The sequence below is a fragment of the Gigantopelta aegis genome, chromosome 3 (genome assembly GCF_016097555.1).
Source record: "Gigantopelta aegis isolate Gae_Host chromosome 3, Gae_host_genome, whole genome shotgun sequence".
Taxonomy (NCBI): Eukaryota; Metazoa; Mollusca; class Gastropoda; order Neomphalida; family Peltospiridae; genus Gigantopelta; species Gigantopelta aegis.
In genome coordinates, this window is record NC_054701.1 from 94,254,140 (window position 1) to 94,274,465 (window position 20,326).

The following is a 20,326-nucleotide window of genomic DNA, read 5'->3' on the forward strand; positions in this document are numbered from 1 at the left end:
TGTTGAAAACTATCAAATAAAGTGAGTTTGTTTTGTTTAACGACACCACTAGAGCACACTGATTAATTAATAATCGGCTACTGGATGTCAAACATATGGTCATTCTGACACAGTCATCAGAGGAAACCCACTACATTTTTCTTAATGCAGCAAGGGATCTTTTATATGCATTTTTCCACAGACAGGAAAGCACATACAACAGCCATTGACCAGGTGTGGTGCACTGATTGGAACAAGAAAAACCCAATCAGTTGAATGGATCCACTGAGGTGGTTCGATCCTGTGACACCTCAGACAAGTATTCAACTGACTGAGATAACTCCTGCACCACTAACATATAAATACAATACACTGTACAATATTAACAAATAACAACGTGACAGTCGCACATTTCATTTTGTATTGAAAATCTCCTCTTACTTGTACCGACAAATGATGCCTCAATTAAATCCAGTGTCTGATTTTATTTTTGTAAGTCACAAGTTTCTTTTATTTGAGCACATTTATCAAATTGCTAAACATATTTGGCTAAGTATATTCATGAAGATATTTTTTAAAACCAATTTTGGGCCCTAAATGTGTTGAAAATGCTGAAAGTGGCATATCTATAGCACAGGGCACCCACATAATAGAGCTTCAAAGATATCTATAAATACAAGGTTTGATTACAATAACTACATTTCTTTATGAGAAAGGGAGGACCATGCAACAGAGAAATACTTGTTATATTACGTAGCACTTGGCAGCACTAACCTCATACATGTAGTCATAGATGAGATGGTCTGATGGGATTGGCGACTCTATTTTCCCCAGTGCTTTCGGAATGGGGGAGTCCTCGAACTTGCCAGACAGCAATTCTCGGAAGTACGTGTCGAACTTCTGTCGACTGTCCACGTCAACGGCCGCTCCAATGGACCACGTGATTCCAAACAACACTGCAGACTGCAAGCCAACAAATACATTTAAAAAAAACAGTACCACAACATTCTATGTGAGGGAACATTTCATTCAGTAGCATGTCACAAGTTGTTATATTAGAAGCACATTTCAGAGGTCGCTTCACAGTTCTAAAATGTTAAATATAATAATTGCCACTCAATTTTCATACTGATATCACAAACTGTCACTAATTAAAATGTTAAAACAAAATGTTCCTTGTAGGTGATAAAAGACACGATGGAATAATTTTATTGTTAATAATAAAGAAAGTAAGTTAAGAACATGCAGGTTGGAAAATAAGGAAGTGGTCAAGACATAAAGAATGATTTGTAGTAATGATCTGGTATTATAATAAATGAGAATTACCAGACACACTTGTTTCAATATATGGTACTTGTCACATTAATCATAAACAGAAATTAAAACAAGGCTTGCTAATGTTTTAACAGAAATACAAATTGTACAGTTATCCCATCTACTGAATCCATGGCAGTTAACAAAGTTAAACTCTGTTTTGTTTAGCGACACCACTAGAGCACACTGATTTATTAATCATCGGCTATTGGATGTCAAACATTTGTTAATTCTGACATATAGTCTTAGAGAGGGAAACTGCTACATTTTCCCACTAGTTGCAAGGGATCTTTTATATGTACAATCTCACAGACAGGATAGCACATACCACAGCCTTTGATATACCAGTCGTGGTGCACTGGCTGGAACAAGAAATAGCCCAATGGACCACTGATGGGGATCGACCCTAGACCGACTGCACATCAAGCGATCACTTTACCACTGCGTTATGTCCTGCCTCCTGGCAGAGTTAACAAGGTTTGTGATGGTCATCAATCTATAACACTGAAAGTGAACTGTTCACATATTGTCCGTTAACTGTTCACATATTGTCAGTGAACTGTTCACATATCGTCAGTGAACTGTTCACATATCGTCAGTGAACTGTTCACATATCGTCCTGTAACTCATTTCAGACATTTTGAGATGAATGGAAGAAACTGATTTTTATACAAATAGAAAGTAATTCTTTAAAGATTATTTCAACAAGAACAAAATTTAAATGCATTAATTTTTGTTTCTATACAATGTTTTTTCTCCTCTAGATTTGAGTGACTCAATGATGCGAAGAGGCTGACAGTGTGCAACGTGTGGCATGATCACTTACACACAGGTAGACTCGAATGTGTTTGTTGTATTTGGCGTCGTCCTTGCTGATGGCTTCGTGCATTAACATGTCGACAAGGAACATCAACGACTGCACCTGGTTCGTCTGGCTTGCTAGAACGTACTCCTGGATACACAAACACCAAACATACTCAACTGGGTTATAGTAACAAGAAAATTTATTTTACATTAAAACATTCAGGGAGATTAAAAAAGAAATCAATTAAAAGTTAGTTTTTAAAAAATTATATAGCTTTGCATCTCTCCTAATATTACATATATATCTCTTAAAAATTCTTGTTTAAAAAAGAATAAAAATTAAGAGAAGAGAAAAACAAAAAGGAGTAAAATAATGATGTCCTCCATTTTTGATCAGGGTGTAAAATACCGTAGAATGGTCAACACTGCCAAATGCTAACAGAACATACATTTCCCCCTGTATGCTATGTGAAGTAAAAGCAATAGTGTTAATGAGAATGTGAAACAAAAACAAGTTTTTCTGAAAAATATGCAATTTCTGACTGGTGCTGATAAACGTTTATGGACTCTAGTCTTAAGACTGTCTGAGACTTTAACATCATGGCAACACCATACAAAACTGCAAGCATGTGACATGATTAAAGATTTGAGACTAGACTCTATAAGCATGGGCCTTAGAATTGCCTCTTAATATTTAGCAATGCTCAAGAAAGTGTAAAAGTTAGTTCTAAAGTGACAGACATTCTTGGCACACCCAGAATGAAACAAGGTGATATCTTCAGTGACTGGCTCTTTTCTTGGTTTATTACTGTTTATTCTAGTCAGGGTATTTCTGCTCGAGTTGAACTGTTTGCTAATAAACGAGACATGGTCACGAACCTTGCAGTTCTTTCTGATGAACGTGAGACAGGGGTCGACAAGCCACTCGAACATGGCCTCGATCAGCTCCTCTCCCTCCGCGCCGTACGCCTCGGGAAACGTGTTGATCCATGATCTCACGATGGGACGCCAGCCCAGGGTGGACGGCTCGAGGTAAACCATGCCGCATCGACTCACAGTGGCCGGCTGCAAGCAGAACAGTCATAAACATATATATTATAACACATTTGTATACATTAATTAATCATTAAAACATATAGTATACAGCGCCGTCTGAAAATACATAGGTATACAGTACCGTCATAAAATATATAATAGTATTTTTAACATATAAAAATGCATTAATGTACTGTGGAGGACTGGGAGTAATCATAAACCATATAACATTCTCATATCATTATATAGATAGATAGATTATATAGATATTGGAATTTTCATAGCAGTCATTGGGATGTGAGGAGGCAAATGAAATGATGTTAGAGGTCATGTTAATGTAAAAAAATGTACAATTATTAATTTCAAAGCATTTGTTTGACGAAAGGACATTACTATAACAGGGACATTATTATAAAGGTAACAAAAATGAGATGTACAAGAAAAGTGGTATCAATAATTTGAACGCCTTCATCAAAAAGCTGACACATATATTTTTTTAACAGTTTATTGCCCCAGAAATATGTTATGGTAATGTCAGTGATGGGGCCCCCGATTCATTGCCGTACATGTTACATATAGCAAACAGACATTACATAATCTTAATCTGAAAGTAATATAACATATTGATATCAGAATGAAATAGAGCAATTACAAAGTGGAAATAAAATAGACTCTAAATAAAGATATACAGTAATCTGCCATCTACTGATCTGAGTTATGAGTGTGATGGCGAGGATCGTACCGACGCCTGCGAGAGGTCCATGGTCTCGAAGATGAGGCTCATCACGTTGGACATCTGGATGATCTCGCCGCTCATCAGACACAGCTTCTTGTTGTCGTCCAACACCGTGTTCATGTTCTCGATCCACAGCGCATCGATCGGCCCGTCGAATATCACCCACTTCTTGTCGGGCGTTTCCGCAGACGCAAACTCGCGGAACGTGTTCGCCACAACCCCGTCCGTCCACTGGAACAAAGTAAACACATATCTCTCATTCAGTATGGTACTTCGATAATTTCTGTGTAAAATGATTGAAATATTTAAACATGGAATATAATTAGCCAAATTTCCAAAAACTTTTTTTTTTAAAAGCAGTGTTTAAGCATTGTAAATGTGTGTAGTTACATGTGTGTAAGTCATAAACAGGGTTTGTAAATTGGACCCTGTTATGTTCATGTTGATGATATCATTAACACTACACATCAAGGATATAAAGCATGCAAAGATGTTTTCTATGCATTCTTCAATTTGATGAATGAAAATGAAGATAAATTATTAACTTTAATTCTGCAAGTGGTAGATAGCATTGCCTCCCTTTTATAAGAATTTACGAAATGACTACTTTTTTTTGGCTGACCATACAAAAGACTACAAAATCCTGTTTGCACTCACTTTCCTGAGAGATTAAAGGCAAATTGGAAAACACAATTAGCAACATCTCATCCTCCATTAACACATGAAGAAATTAAATATTTAGATTAGCTTGGGGGAATATAGTAGCCTAATAAGGTTAAAATTGTGTTTGGTTGGTGAAATTTAAGAATAGTTTGTACTAAATTCTGACTGCCCAATTGAGCATTTCCACCAATAATTAAAATCACTTAAACCCTACCTAAAATAGTTAAAATAATTGGAACCTAGGCCAGTGTTAAAAACTATATATCAAGAAGATATGGCAGTAAACTGTGTAAAAATGAACTCTGTTGCTACACCAAGTGTACAAACCTCGTGTGAGACAGGATCGAACTGTCCGAACAGCTGGCCCATTGTGATGGACTTGGGGTTGATGATTCGTGCGATGGTTTTGTCGTAACCCTCCACTCCGTCCTCAAACAGCTTGGTCATTCCGTCACGCAGAACTTCGAGGACGGCCGACTTCGCTCCAAACGGTTCACCCACCAACATAAATCTGAAACAAAGTTAAACCATTGAGTAACTAATCACGCAAAACATAATTTTCAGGCCTTAATCTAAGTAGAAGTGACTTCTACCTTCCAAAGAGAAAGGTAGATGAGGTGTTTAAGTGAGCTTTTCCCTTTTGTGTAACCCGTTATGACCATGTAAATGTTCCCCTAAATTTTGCAAGAACAAAACATAGGTGACACAAAATTAGATTTGTGCAAGCAATGCATGAACAAAATTATTGTTCAGAGGCCAGTGACAAAAGGCTCCAATAGATTGGACAAGGGGAGTGTGTGTGTAGTTAGTGTGTGTGTGTGGTCAGTGTGTGTGTAGTCAGTGTGTGTGTGTGTAGTCAGTGTGTGTGTAGGTAGTGTGTGTGTGTGTGTAGTCAGTGTGTGTGTGTAGTGTAGTGTGTGTGTAGTCAGTGTGTGTGTGTGTAGTCAGTGTGTGTGTGTGTGTAGTCAGTGTGTGTGTGTGTAGTCAGTGTGTGTGTGTGTAGTCAGTGTGTGTGTAGTCAGTGTGTGTGTGTGTAGTCAGTGTGTGTGTGTGTGTGTGTAGTCAGTGTGTGTGTGTGTAGTCAGTGTGTGTGTGTAGTCAGTGTGTGTGTAGTCAGTGTGTGTGTGTGTAGTCAGTGTGTGTGTGTGTGTAGTCAGTGTGTGTGTGTGTGTGTGTAGTCAGTGTGTGTGTGTGTAGTCAGTGTGTGTGTGTGTAGTCAGTGTGTGCGTGTGTAGTCAGTGTGTGTGTGTAGTCAGTGTGTGTGTGTGGTCAGTGTGTGTGTGTGTCAGTGTGTGTGTGTGTAGTCAGTGTGTGTGTGTGTGTGTGTAGTCAGTGTGTGTGTGTGTGTGTGTAGTCAGTGTGTGTGTGTGGTCAGTGTGTGTGTGTGTGTGGTCAGTGTGTGTAGTCAGTGTGTGTGTGTGTAGTCAGTGTGTGTAGTCAGTATGTGTGTGTGTAGTCAGTGTGTGTGTGTGTGTGTGTGTAGTCAGTGTGTGTGTGTAGTCAGTGTGTGTGTGTAGTCAGTGTGTGTGTAGTCAGTGTGTGTGTGTGTGTGTGTGTGTGTGTGTGTAGTCAGTGTGTGTGTGTGTGTGTAGTGTGTGTGTGTGTGTGTGGTCAGTGTGTGTGTGTGTAGTCAGTGTGTGTGTGTGTAGTCAGTGTGTGTGTGTAGTCAGTGTGTGTGTGTGTCAGTGTGTGTGTGTGGTCAGTGTGTGTGTGTGTAGTCAGTGTGTGTGTGTGTGTGTGTGTAGTCAGTGTGTGTGTGTGTGTAGTCAGTGTGTGTGTGGTCAGTGTGTGTGTGTGTGTGGTCAGTGTGTGTAGACAGTGTGTGTGTGTGTGTAGTCAGTGTGTGTGTGTGTGTGTGTGGTCAGTGTGTGTGTGTGTAGTCAGTGTGTGTGTGTGTAGTCAGTGTGTGTGCGTGTGTAGTCAGTGTGTGTGTGTGTAGTTAGTGTGTGTGTAGTCAGTGTGTGTGTAGTCAGTGTGTGTGTGTAGTCAGTGTGTGTGTGTAGTGTGTGTGTGTAGTCAGTGTGTGTGTGTAGTCAGTGTGTGTGTGTGTGTGTGTGTAGTCAGCGTGTGTGTGTAGTCAGTGTGTGTGTGTGTGTAGTCAGTGTGTGTGTAGTCAGTGTGTGTGTAGTCAGTATGTGTGTGTAGTCAGTGTGTGTAGTCAGTGTGTGTGTGTGTAGTCAGTGTGTGTGTGTGTGTGTGGTCAGTGTGTGTGTAGTCAGTGTGTGTGTGTAGTCAGTATGTGTGTGGTGTGTGTGTGTGTAGTCAGTGTGTGTGTGTGTGTGTGTGTAGTCAGTGTGTGTGTGTGTAGTCAGTGTGTGTGTGTGTGTGTGTGTGTAGTCAGTGTGTGTGTGTGTGTAGTCAGTGTGTGTGTAGTCAGTGTGTGTGTAGTCAGTGTGTGTGTGTGGTCAGTGTGTGTGTGTAGTCAGTGTGTGTGTAGTCAGTGTGTGTGTGTAGTCAGTGTGTGTGTAGTGTGTGTGTGTAGTCAGTGTGTGTGTGTAGTCAGTGTGTGTGTAGTCAGTGTGTGTGTGTGTAGTCAGTGTGTGTGTAGTCAGTGTGTGTGTGTAGTCAGTGTGTGTGTGTGTAGTCAGTGTGTGTGTGTAGTCAGTGTGTGTGTGTGTAGTCAGTGTGTGTGTGTAGTCAGTGTGTGTAGTCAGTGTGTGTGTGTGTGTGTGTAGTCAGTGTGTGTAGTCAGTGTGTGTAGTCAGTGTGTGTGTGTGTAGTCAGTGTGTGTGTAGTCAGTGTGTGTGTGTGTAGTCAGTGTGTGTGTAGTCAGTGTGTGTGTGTGTGTGTGTGTGTAGTCAGTGTGTGTGTGTAGTGTGTGTGTAGTCAGTGTGTGTGTGTGTAGTCAGTGTGTGTGTGTGTGTAGTCAGTGTGTGTGTAGTGCGTGTGTGTGTGTAGTCAGTGTGTGTGTAGTCAGTGTGTGTGTAGTCAGTGTGTGTAGTCAGTGTGTGTGTGTAGTCAGTGTGTGTGTAGTCAGTGTGTGTGTGTGTGTGTCAGTGTGTGTGTGTGTAGTCAGTGTGTGTGTAGTCAGTGTGTGTGTGTGTGTAGTCAGTGTGTGTGTGTGTGTGTAGTCAGTGTGTGTGTGTGTGGTCAGTGTGTGTGTGTAGTGTGTGTGTGTGTAGTCAGTGTGTGTGTGTGTAGTCAGTGTGTGTGTGTGTAGTCAGTGTGTGTGTGTGTGTAGTCAGTGTGTGTGTGTGTAGTCAGTGTGTGTGTGTGTGTGTGGTCCGGCAAAAAAAACTAAATCCAAATACATTGGTTTCAATGAGAGCTTCCAGACTGGATGCGTGCGATGTGTGTGTCTGAAAACATGTGGGCAGCTGCAATAACATAATTGTATATGATGTATATGCCCAAAACACAAGCCGAAGATGCATCAGACGCAACAGTCAGATAGCATATATGAGAAGGGCTTTATAGATAGCATTATAGTCGAGGCAATAAACATTGTGCCGAAATAATCATGCTCAAATTAATCACAAACATGCTGACCTCAAAATATTTCACCTCAAAACCACTGAAATGTTGTTTAATTAGATTAAAATAACTCAAAATGCATTTCTGAATATTGACAAAACTCTCCAGCAGCTGTTATTGCCAGTACTGAATTAAAATGATCTTCCTGCACTCCGATAAGATTAAAGACACAAAAGGTCCCGGTTAATTGTGCCCAAATGACTGAGCTCTAAAGGTGCACTGAGCGTGAACTGACCCGTGCCTGACGATCATCATTTCGAATGTCTGGATGATCTTCTCGCGGAAGAAGTCGACGAATTGCAGGTTCTTCTTGCGGCACTCCTCCTCCATAGCTGCCAGGAACACCTTGTAGTCGGCCTCCGGCAGCTTGAGGCCTGGGAACAAGTCCGAGATGATCCCGTTAAACAGCGGGATGTCGTGTGACAGAAACTTGGGCAGATTCACGTCGATGATCGATCGGAGGAGCTGCAGTGAACAAAACAGTCTTAGACAATACCTCCAATTTATGTATGTGCCAGTACCATAATGCCACATGAACAGAAGGTACAAATTAATGAAATAGCTAGATATTTTATGTATGTGCCAGTACCATAATGCCACATGAAAAGAAGGTACAAATTAATGAAATAGCTAGATATTTTATGATGTGGGTTTGAAAATGTAAGAAACATTTGCCAACAATTCCAATGAATCTATTATTTTGAACCAAAATCCTCTCCCCACTATTTTTACTTAATTTTGGTTCATTTTAGCACCTTTCCACAGCCATCTTCATTACCAAGGCAACCAAATAACGTTAAAACTTTTTGTATAAAAACAATTTTATACATCTTATGCATCAGATAAATAATACTTATTAGACAGCTATAGCATTATTAAAAATGATAAGCATTTTGGTGTGTCAATCCATAATTTCATATTCCCTCTCTCTGTTCTTCTAGTTATTACAGATATCTTTTCAAGCAGGATTAATTACCAAAATATCTTCGTCCTCATCCGGGAATTTCAGCTTGAGGTTTCCGGCAGCCGACAGCACGGCCTTGACAGCACGCATCCCGTAGTCGTAGTGGAACTGGGAGGACAGCTGCTCGGAGCACAGCCTGTAAGTGGTGACGATCTTGACAGAGAGGTTGCGCGCGTTGAGGAAGCCGAACGAGTAGAGTGAGATCTCAGCGATCATGGCGTAGTCCGGCACCATCATGGCCACCGTGCGGAACAAGACCTTCAAGTTGTCCGGCAGCTCAGACCGGCCCGCGTAGCCGGGGTTCATCGTGATGCACACGTAGCAATTGTCATTGAGCTTGAGCTCGGTGCCCTCAAACATGAAAAACACCGCCTTCGTCTGGATCGCACGGATGATGCACAGAATCTGAGACAACAACAACACCACATTCACAGTGTCATATACATAATTAACCATCTCCCCATACCCCTCCCCAACCCCCTGAGAAATGGGAAAATTGATGATTGTTAACTCATATAAAAGTAGTGAAAGAAATATTAAAATGAAACAAATAAAAAAACACAAAAGGAACATACAAAGATGATGGATTAATAGGAATTTTCAGAAGGAATATATTATGAAAATAAACTAATAGTAACCTTTATTATATACATAATCATGCAACAGATATCATATGTACTTAGCAATTCACGAGTAAAAATATTTTCATTCACTGTTCCACAATTTATAAAAAGACCAACACTTTTTGACAAAAATAGCACATACTCTGTCAATAATAAATTTTAAATTAATCCAAAAAAAGTACAATTATAGCACTATTTAGAAACAAAGCCATTGCAAAAGCAATCCAACATTCAGTAAGTGCCTTTTCCAGCTGACCATGCACCCAGTTTATCCAACGATAAACAAATCATACTAAAGTAGTTAATTAACAAACGGGCATCGACTCTCACCTGTTGAGCCACAACGGACAGCACTTCCAAATCAATTCTGTTGAACTCGTCAAAACAAGCCCACGCACCAGAGGAGGCCAGGCCCTTGAAGAACTGAGTGAAGAAAAAATGGTAGTAGTGAGTTACAAGCAGAACCTTAAATGGGCAAATGTGTGAGGTAACACTATAGGCAAGGCATGTGGTATATTTTCTATGCCATATTACTCTAGGTTTCTATAGTTCGTACAGGATATTCAAGTAACAAAGTAAATGTACCAATACAAAGACTGTATCTGAATCTGTGTTAGTGAGTGGCTGAGAATGTCTCGTTATCATATCACCATGCAAGCTAAGTGTGGAATTTGATTTTCTTTTAGAGTACCATATTTTTCTCTTTTTAGGCTGGGCATGGGTGGGATTTAGCTTAGTCGCTTGAGTTCTCGCCTGAGGTGCTTACATTGCAGGATTGAACCACCTCGGTGGATCCATTCAACTGATTGTTTTTTTCTGATTCTAACCAGTGCACAACAACTGGTCAAAAGCCGTGGTATGTGCTTTCTTGTCTGTGGGAAAGTGCATATAAAAGATCCCTTGCTACTAATGAAAAAATGTGGTGGGTTTCCTTTCTAAGCCTCTATGTCAGAGTTACAAAATGTTTGACATCCAATAGTGCTCTACTGGTGTCATTAAACAAAACAAACTTTACATAAAAAGCCTGACAACAACCGCCTTGTGACAACAAAATGTTAACAAATCTTAACAAAACCTGCAGACAACAACGACCTCATGACAAGCGAATCTGATACCTTCCCCATGGCGATGTAATCGAGACCGTCGGAGCAGTTGAACACCACACACTGCACAGCAATCGCCTTTGCCAGATCCTTCGTGGTCTCAGTCTTCCCTGTCCCGGCCGGCCCCTCGGGGGCCCCGTTGAGGTTGAGGTGGAAGGCCCCGATGAGGGTGCGGTAACACCTGTCGGTGAGGGGGGTGATGACAAGCCGGGCCGAGTTGCCCAGGTACTCGTTACAGTAGTTGACAGTCGCGTTGGTGATGCGCACCATCATCTTGCTCTCCTCCCAGTAGTAACGAAGCTGGGACAGCCACTGGAAGTCGTTCTCCTTCGAAACACCTACAGGGGGTAAGAATTTAAAACAAGTTTAAATTGTGGATCACTGGAAGTCTTTCAATCTCCTTCGAAACACCTACAGGGGGTAAGAATTTAAAACAAATTTAAAATGTAACTGATTAGCAGTAATTCTCTTTCACAACACCAAGGATTGATCCTCCTCGGTGGGCCCATTGGGTTTCTTGTTCCAAATGTTTGACATCCAATAGCTGATGAATATAAATCAATTTGCTCTGGTGGTGTCGTTAAACAAAATTTACATAAATTAACACCTTAATTATACAATAACACAATATATTTGCTGCATAAAAAGTCAATGAAAATACACAAACACACACACACACACACACTACACAACACACTACACTACACTACACTACACTACACTACACTACACTACACTACACTACACTACACTACACTACACTACACTACACTACACAAAAACACGTAATAGAAACATAAGCATATATATTTTATATATACACATCCAAAACCAGAATTTCTCATAAGCGTATGAGATGAGGGGGACCTGCCCAACCCCCAGGCTGGAGCAAATCCTCAAATTCGGATAAAAACAATAAGAGATATTTGGGCAAAATGTGCTAACCTGCCATCATTCTACCCTCAAAATTAGTTGTAATCTATGTAAAACTGAGTAGTGATTTGTTTGCAACCTCATACATAGCTGTTTGGCAGTAATGCTAATATGAATAAATGTTGCTATCTAGATTCAGGCATTTTTGTTTAATTCAGGCAAAAGCCATCCTGTCCCCCTATAAAACTGGGAGAATGTACACCTATGGACTTTCTAGTATGGTACCTAGCAACTGAAAAAGAAAAAGAGACTGAAAATACCTTTGTCGGCCATGTCAAACACCACATCCCTGGCATGTACGTCGATGACGACCAACGCCCCCAGGGTGACTCGCTGCTGTTTTGACAACTTCCCTCTGACGAGGGCGACGACTTCATGAAGCTGTGCCTCGAGCCGGTCCCAGAAGTCGTGCAGTCCCTGCGGCCCGCTCCGGATAGCCTCGTGGACATCCCTCGTCCAGTAGACCTGAGATGCACACAGCACGACCTGGCCCGGCCACTCACGCACCCACTCGGTTCTCGGAGATATCATGTACGCCTGTATATAACAACAAATACAGTATTTCCTTTATTAAATCTTAACTGTAATCATAGTTGCTCATTATGCAAAGTGTCATTAATGGGTGTGTTTTTACTGGTTTTGTTCAGCATTTAATAATAGCTAGTATAAGTTATTTTAATAAAGACTTAGTTAAAACAGTATGGTCACACAGTGAAATATGTTTTGTTCATATAGTAATTGGAATGGTTTGCTTCTTTCTTTAGACCGTTCTTACCAAATAAAGTATGTATTTTTTAATGTCTCACAAACACACACTTCCAAGTAATATTTACTTCCTCGCCATATATCCCAGTAATGTGGACTTGCCAAAAATACACATTTTCCAGTAATGCAGACTTCCCAATAACACACATTTTCCAGTAATGCGGACTTCCCAATAACACACATTTCCCAGTAATGTGGACTTGCCAAAAATACACATTTTCCAGTAATGCAGACTTCCCAGTAATGCGGACTTCCCAATAACACACATTTCCCAGTAATGTGGACTTCCCAATAACACATTTCCCAGTAATGTGGACTTCCCAATAACACACATTTTCTAGTAATGTGGACTTCCCAATAACACATTTCCCAGTAATGTGGACTTCCCAATAACACACACGTCCCAGTAATGTGGACTTCCCAATAACACACACGTCCCAGTAATGTGGACTCCCCAATAACACACGCTTGCCCATGACACCACAGTGTTTGGTGTTTCGAGTTCTGTACTTACGTCGATGGCTGCCTGAATGACGTCGTGTATGGACATGAGCATGATGTCCTGCACCTGCAGCAGCCACTTCTCAACGGCCCCGCGCGCCTCCGACGTCGAGATCTGCTGACTCAGCGTCACCTTCTCACCCTCGCTCGAGAACATGGCCAGAATGTCAAGCTTGGCATCAAACTCGAGCTTGGCGATGCCCTCAAAACACTTCTTGAGGTGAGGCTGGACACGCGTCGGGTCCTTCGTCTCGGACAGGATCTCCAGCATCTCATCGTTAGACAGGAAGAAGAATCTGAGTGAAACAATCAACAAATCAGCTGGTCGTTAATGCAATAAAACTCATGTGAATAACAGCGAATATATTCCAATCATGCAATATTTGATTTTAAAAATGCCAACAAGCTGATACTTTTAAATGTTCATATGAAGTTTTACCAATGCTGGAGGTCAAACCTTTGTGAACTTTCTTATTAAATCAGCTGACAACCTTTATTACTATCACAAATGTATAGTGTCACTGTGTGCTAATATAATAATGTATTTAATATTGCTGTATGTGGTAGCATATGAACAAGAGCCTCTTGTTGCTGAATGAGAATTCAAACCCTTGGTACACAGTATATTTTATAACAGATTCACAACAAACACATCACCTCATGTTAACCTGATGTTGCTGTACGACGTACCGTGGGAAGAAGAGCGTCTTGTTGAATGACAATTCAAACCCTTGGTACACAGTAGTATTTTGTAACAGATTCACAACAAACACATCACCTCATGTTAACCTGATGTTGCTGTATGACGTACTGTGGGAAGAAGAGCGTCTTGTTGAATGAGAATTCAAACCCTTGGTACACAGTAGTATTTTATAACAGATTCACAACAAACATGTCACCTCATGTTAACCTGATGTTGCTGTATGACGTACCGTGGGAAGAAGAGCCTCTTTTTCTCGAGGTAGGCGTTGAGACCCTTGTTGATCTTGTCCAGCAAGCCGTTGCTGTCTTGTAACTTCTCCAGGAGACCCTGGAGACTGGTGGCCACCATTACCTACAACACACAACACACATGGTTCAAATATTACATAATGCTAGACGGGTTGGGTGGGTGTAAATCAAAACATTATGTAGTGTTACAGTGGGTGGATGGGTGGATTTAATAGCATTACATAATTAACACATTAAAAAAAAAAAAATAGTCCGTCCCATCAAAAAATATACTACTTTTGCATGCAATTTAGAAAACAATCAGCTTAGAATTAAATAACAAGTAGTATATTTCATAGTATAAAAAAATGCATTGCCTGTGGGATGGGCTATAGACGTATTACACAAAAAGGATTAAAAATAAGAGTTGAAATGCATATAGATCTGCAACTTCCCAAATCTCAAAACAGTAGGTCAACATTCAAATTATATTACATCCATCGCATGACTTGTTTGAGAATGGGGCGTGGGTGTGTCTCCAAGTGTTATGTAATATTTTAGGGGTATATGGTCTAGCATTACAGGGGAAAGAGAGGGTGTCTAATTTTGACCAAAAGAGCATTACATAATACTTGAACAAGAACAGGAACAGAGTTAAAAATAAGGATTTTCAAAAAACTAATTGATGATTGTCCTCTCTGGAACAATGACAAACAATGGTACATTACTCTCAGTATCATCTAAATTTTAACAAAATAAGAGTTATAAATACATTAGGGGCAATTTCGATGCAACATATATAGTTAGTTCAACTGAACAGCTGTTATTAAATATAACTGAATCATTAGCAGTGTGATATTTGTAGATTGATAAATATCAGGGGATCAGTTATTAAATACACTGAGATCAAAAGCATCTTTGTAGAAGACATTGTGAAAAACCTTGGGGTCCTTGGCGGTGTGCTATTTGTAATATATGTAAGTGAAAACCTTGGGGTCATTGGCGGTGTGCTATTTGTAATATATGTAAGTAAAAACCTTGGGGCCCTTGGCGGTGTGCTATTTGTAATATATGTAAGTGAAAACCTTGGGATACTTGGCAGTGTGCTATTTGTAATATATGTAAGTGAAAACCTTGGTGTCCTTGGCGGTGTGCTATTTGTAATATATGTAAGTGAAAACCTTGGGGTCCTTGGCGGTGTGCTATTTGTAATATATGTAAGTGAAAACCTTGGGGTCCTTGGCGGTGTGCTACTTGTAATATATGTAAGTAAAAACCTTGGGATACTTGGCGGTGTGCTATTTGTAATATACGTAAGTGAAAACCTTGGGGTCCTTGGCGGTGTGCTACTTGTAATATATGTAAGTGAAAACCTTGAGGTCCTTGGCGGTGTGCTATTTGTAATATATGTAAGTAAAAATCTTGGGGTCCTTGGCAGTGTGCTATTTGTAATATATATAAGTAAAAACCTTGGGGTCCTTGGCGGTGTGCTATTTGTAATATATGTAAGTGAAAACCTTGGGGTCCTAGGCAGTGTGCTATTTGTAATATATGTAAGTGAAAACCTTGGGGTCCTTGGCAGTGTGCTATTTGTAATATATGTAAGTGAAAACCTTGGGGTCCTTGGCAGTGTGCTATTTGTAATATATGTAAGTAAAAACCTTGGGGTCCTTGGCGGTGTGCTATTTGTAATATATGTAAGTGAAAACCTTGGGGTCCTTGGCGGTGTGCTTCATGACATCCTTCCAGTTGCGGTCGACCATCTGGAAGAGCCGGCCCTCCTCGGGCATCTGCTGCATGATGTCCTCCGACGAGAAGATCGGCTCCAGGTAGAGCCACTGAGCCTGGACCTTGAGCCACTCATCAATCGTGTCCTGGGTGTGGATCAGCTTATCCTCCCAGGTCTGAAACACAGTAACACACAGTCAAACAAGTCAAATAGGGCAACACACAGTCAAAAACAGAAATACACTGTCAAAAACAGAAATACACAGTCAAACACAGAAATACACTGTCAAACACAGAAATACACTGTCAAAAACAGAAATACACTGTCAAACACAGCAATACACTGTCAAACACAGAAATACACTGTCAAACACAGAAATACACAGTCAAACACAGAAATACACTGTCAAACACAGAAATACACTGTCATACACAGAAACACACTGTCAAACACAGAAATACACTGTCATACACAGAAACACACTGTCAAACACAGAAATACACTGTCAAACACAGAAACTATAGGCAAGAGTCGAAATAATGTGGTCCCGGTCAACATCATCATGGGCCAGGAGATCTTTTTTGCCTTTCATCTTGTGGGTCTCGCAGTTATTTTGAGTTTATACTTTATGATCATGCATCTTTTGTCCGGCAGGTTTTGATTCAGTCCAAAAGAATTTGTAAGCTTAGCAGATTGAATATCCGACAGGAATTTCAGTCAATTTCAACCCCCAATAGGCATATAGTAGAACATGGTAACAGTATGTGCATAAAGTAGAACATGGTAACAGTATGGACATAAAGTGGAACATGGCAACAGTATGCATGGGCATATAGTGAAACATGGTAACAGTATGGACATAAAGTAGAACATGGTAACAGTATGGACATAAAGTAGAGCATGGTAACAGTATGGACATAAAGTAGAACATGGTAACAGTATGGATATAAAGTAGAACATGGTAACAGTATGGACATAAAGTGGAACATGGCAACAGTATGGGCATAAAGTGGAACATGGTAACAGTATGGGCATATAGTAGAACATGGTGAAACCTGCTAGCAGTATATATACACAGTAAAATTGACCGTCACCTTGATTTCCTTCTCGAATGGTTTGATGAAGGGCGATCCCCGCATGGTTTGGGTCTTGACGATCTGGTCATCGAGGATGGTCTGGATGTCATCCACCGATGCCAGGATGTGGATGCCGGTGTCGCGGTACATGATGAGGTTGAAGTCGACCATCGTCCAGTCCTCTATCATCTTCTTCATCGCCTTCTCCAGCGAGAATTCCTAGATACGGCACAAAAACTCAATTATTAAAAATGAGAATTCCTCATTCAAGGTATCCACAGAATTTTCAAATTAAAATTCCCTGAATTTTCCGTTGTAAAAGATTTGTTCCTGCCATGATTTTGTATTGTATACATGGGCCTCTAGCCACACCCAATAGCAGCGCCGTCACCTCCAAATACCATAATCAACATATTGTGACAATATTTATATGTGAGTACATTTCAACTCATTAATATTTATTTCCCCAGTGTTCCAGTTGCTGTTAATATTGTCTAGCCATAAAAACTACAAATGTTCATTGTGGTCCTTGTGTAAAACATTAGGCATTGTGTTGTATTATAACTACATGTAAACGCTACATGCTGAATATAAAGATTATGGTTTACAAATATAACAATACTTGTATATAGATTACGTCTGGTATAACCTTGTACTCTTGACTTCTAGTGTTTTGGGTGCTATATGTTGATCATATAAACATGACATTTTCCTTGGTGGTACAATTTGATATAGTGACTAGATGATTTCTCACTAAAAATAGACAGATAGTTTCTGAAACATACACTAGAAATCACCAGTAGCTATCATTCAATACCCTCATGAAAACACAAAGGAATCCAAAACACCAATATCTTAGGTTTGTTACATTTTTACATGATTTTGTATATATATTCATGTATATACAATATAGGACTCAACAAAATTCCCTGTATTTTCCCTGAATCAGACAAAAATCTCAAAGTTCCTGAATTTTCCCTGCAGGGAATTTAAAAAAAAAAAATCCCTGTTTTCCTGATTCGTGGGTACCCTGTCGTTACAGAACAAAAAATTATTAAAGATGACAATTGTTAATTTCTCAATTTTACCAATACAACACAAAAACTCCTCATTTTTCTATTTACAACATACAAAAAGGGTTATCATCTTCTCCATAAAGAAATGTCACAAAAATACACGCCCATGTTTAAGAAACATGTCTAATATGATTTAGCTGTTGGCCAATACCAAACTGCTTATTTTTTTATTTAATGAACTAAATACAGAAAAACCCACTAGTACTAAATAAACATCAAAGGATGTTTAACACTTATGTACTGTAAAATGAAATGTAGATAAGAATCGATGTATTCATGCCACTCATGTTTCTATAAAGAGCCAATTAACAGCCTCAAAATAGTACATGAAGAGTATTTTTACAGAACAGGAGATGTCAGAACAGGATGTGTCAGAACAGGAGATGTCAGAACAGGATGTGTCAGAACGGGAGTTGTCATAACACGAGATGTCAGAACAGGATGTGTCAGAATGGGATGTGTTAAAACAGGAGATGTCAGAACAGGAGATGTCAGAACAGGATGTGTCAGAACAGATATCAGAACAGGAGATGTTAAAACAGGAGATGTCAGAACAGGATGTGTCAAAACAGGGGATGTCAGAACAGGAGATGTTAGAACAGGAGATGTCAGTCAGAGAAAAACAATCTCTTATGTGTCAAACAATTTTAACTCCATGTATGGGGATTTAATCCACTTTGGTGTAAGCAACCTTACATAGTATATCAAATGAGAAATTTATGCGCTAATCTCAGTTAACCCTGACTTTGGACTCAATAACTTTTATAAAATCACTCATCTTACACTTAATAAGTTTTGTAAAACACTCATAAAAGATCCCTTGTGATCCGTAACCATATGTCTGACGCCATAAAACCATAAACTTCTAGCCTGAATGTAAGCGGTCTAACTCTTACCTTTGAGGCAGCCGCCGAGATCGACTCAAACTGCTCCATGTATGGGTCAAGGTTGAGTTTGAGCACTTTCTTGAGCGTGGTGCCAGCATCGGGCGTCAGGTCAAAACCAGCGATCTCGGACATCTTGGACCAGTGACGGCCGCGGATACCTGGGTTACACATGATCGAGATGACGGGAATGTACTCCTACAAACATCAAAAACAAAACATGATCACTGGAACACAGTAATTGTAGAATACAAACGTTAACTCACAGCATGGTATCAGTGTACTGGGGAGGTCACACCCAAAAGTCAATCATACCTAAGGCAGATGCTCTACCAAAGATACCAAACTTTTTTAAGTCTAGACTCAAAGCCTTAAAGAACTGTCAACCATACAAAAACAGCATATACTGGATGATGTCAAGAAGTCGTTGTGACTCTGATTTGTGCAGATATGTCATTCAGATCAAGTCTGGAGCATCTGCTGAAGTTTTTGAGTCATGACTTTAACATTTGAAAAGCATGGACCAGGCTCACCTGTACTCCCATCTCTACTCAATATAACGAGTAGCCAAGATGACCATGGGCCAGGCTCACCTGTACTCCCATCTCTACTGAATATAACAAGTAGCCATGATGACCATGGGCCATGCTCACCTGTACTCCCATCTCTACTCAATATAACGAGTAGCCATGATGACCATGGGCCAGGCTCACCTGTACTCCCATCTCTACTCAATATAACGAGTAGCCATGATGACCATAGGCCAGGCTCACCTGTACTCCCATCTCTACTGAATATAACGAGTAGCCATGATGACCATGGGCCAGGCTCAACTGTACTCCCATCTCTACTGAATATAACGAGTAGCCATGATGACCATGGGCCAGGTTCACCTGTAGTACCATCTCTACTCAATATAACGAGTAGCCATGATAACCATAATGACCAAGACTCATCTTGAACTGTTTTATGTTGTCCATGCAGGTGTTACACACGTTCAGGGCCTGGGGCAACCACGGTGATAACGACTCACCTTGAACTGTTTCATGTTGTCCATGCAGGTGTTACACACGTTCAGAGCCTGGGGGACGTGCAGCTCCTCATCCTCATCCTCCTTGACCTCCTCCCCGGAATCCTCCGCCTGCCGCCGTTTCCTCTTCTTCTCGCGGTCGCGCTCGTCCTTCTCCATCATCAGTTTCTTGACGCGCTGGCTGAAGATCTTCTGGATCTTGTAGGTCTCGCGCCAGTACTCATCCACCTCAGCCTCAATCGCCTCAGAGTCCAGCTCCATGAATGCCCCGTCCATCCACCTGGTTCAAACAGTAAATATGGAATAAATATCCAGGTGTTGATTCAGTAAATATGGAATCAATATCCAGGTGTTGATTCAGTAAATATGGAATCACGATCCAGGTGTTAATTCAGTAAATATGGAATCAATATCCAGTTGTTGATTCAGTATATATGGAATCAATATTCAGGTGTTGATTCAGTATATAATATATGGAATCAATATTCAGGTGTTGATTCAGTAAATATGGAATCAATATCACATTGATGATTCAGTAAATATGGAATCAATATCCAGTTGTTGATTCAGTATATATGGAATCAATATTCAGGTGTTGATTCAGTAAATATGGAATCAATATCCAGTTGTTGATTCAGTATATATGGAATCAATATTCAGGTGTTGATTCAGTATATACGGAATCAATACCCAGTTGGTGATTCAGA

General features: G+C 40.2%; 1 protein-coding gene across 5 annotated transcripts in view; it reads right to left on the reverse strand.

The window, feature by feature from the left end:
• LOC121369379 (dynein heavy chain 12, axonemal-like) overlaps window positions 1–20,326 on the reverse strand; it is a 121,842-nt gene that overhangs the window by 69,700 nt on the left and 31,816 nt on the right. For all 5 annotated transcript variants that reach the window (XM_041494440.1, XM_041494438.1, XM_041494439.1 and 2 more), the window contains exons 17-32: window positions 19,623–19,899; window positions 18,602–18,787; window positions 16,648–16,848; window positions 15,534–15,728; window positions 13,827–13,948; window positions 12,908–13,190; window positions 11,889–12,165; window positions 10,708–11,033; window positions 9,923–10,015; window positions 8,982–9,374; window positions 8,241–8,470; window positions 4,859–5,042; window positions 3,875–4,099; window positions 2,977–3,162; window positions 2,120–2,245; window positions 754–942 (exon numbers count right to left, since the gene is read on the reverse strand). In XM_041494440.1, coding sequence (XP_041350374.1) covers window positions 754–942; window positions 2,120–2,245; window positions 2,977–3,162; window positions 3,875–4,099; window positions 4,859–5,042; window positions 8,241–8,470; window positions 8,982–9,374; window positions 9,923–10,015; window positions 10,708–11,033; window positions 11,889–12,165; window positions 12,908–13,190; window positions 13,827–13,948; window positions 15,534–15,728; window positions 16,648–16,848; window positions 18,602–18,787; window positions 19,623–19,899 — 3,493 coding nt within the window. The remainder of the gene's footprint in view (window positions 1–753; window positions 943–2,119; window positions 2,246–2,976; window positions 3,163–3,874; window positions 4,100–4,858; window positions 5,043–8,240; window positions 8,471–8,981; window positions 9,375–9,922; window positions 10,016–10,707; window positions 11,034–11,888; window positions 12,166–12,907; window positions 13,191–13,826; window positions 13,949–15,533; window positions 15,729–16,647; window positions 16,849–18,601; window positions 18,788–19,622; window positions 19,900–20,326) is intronic.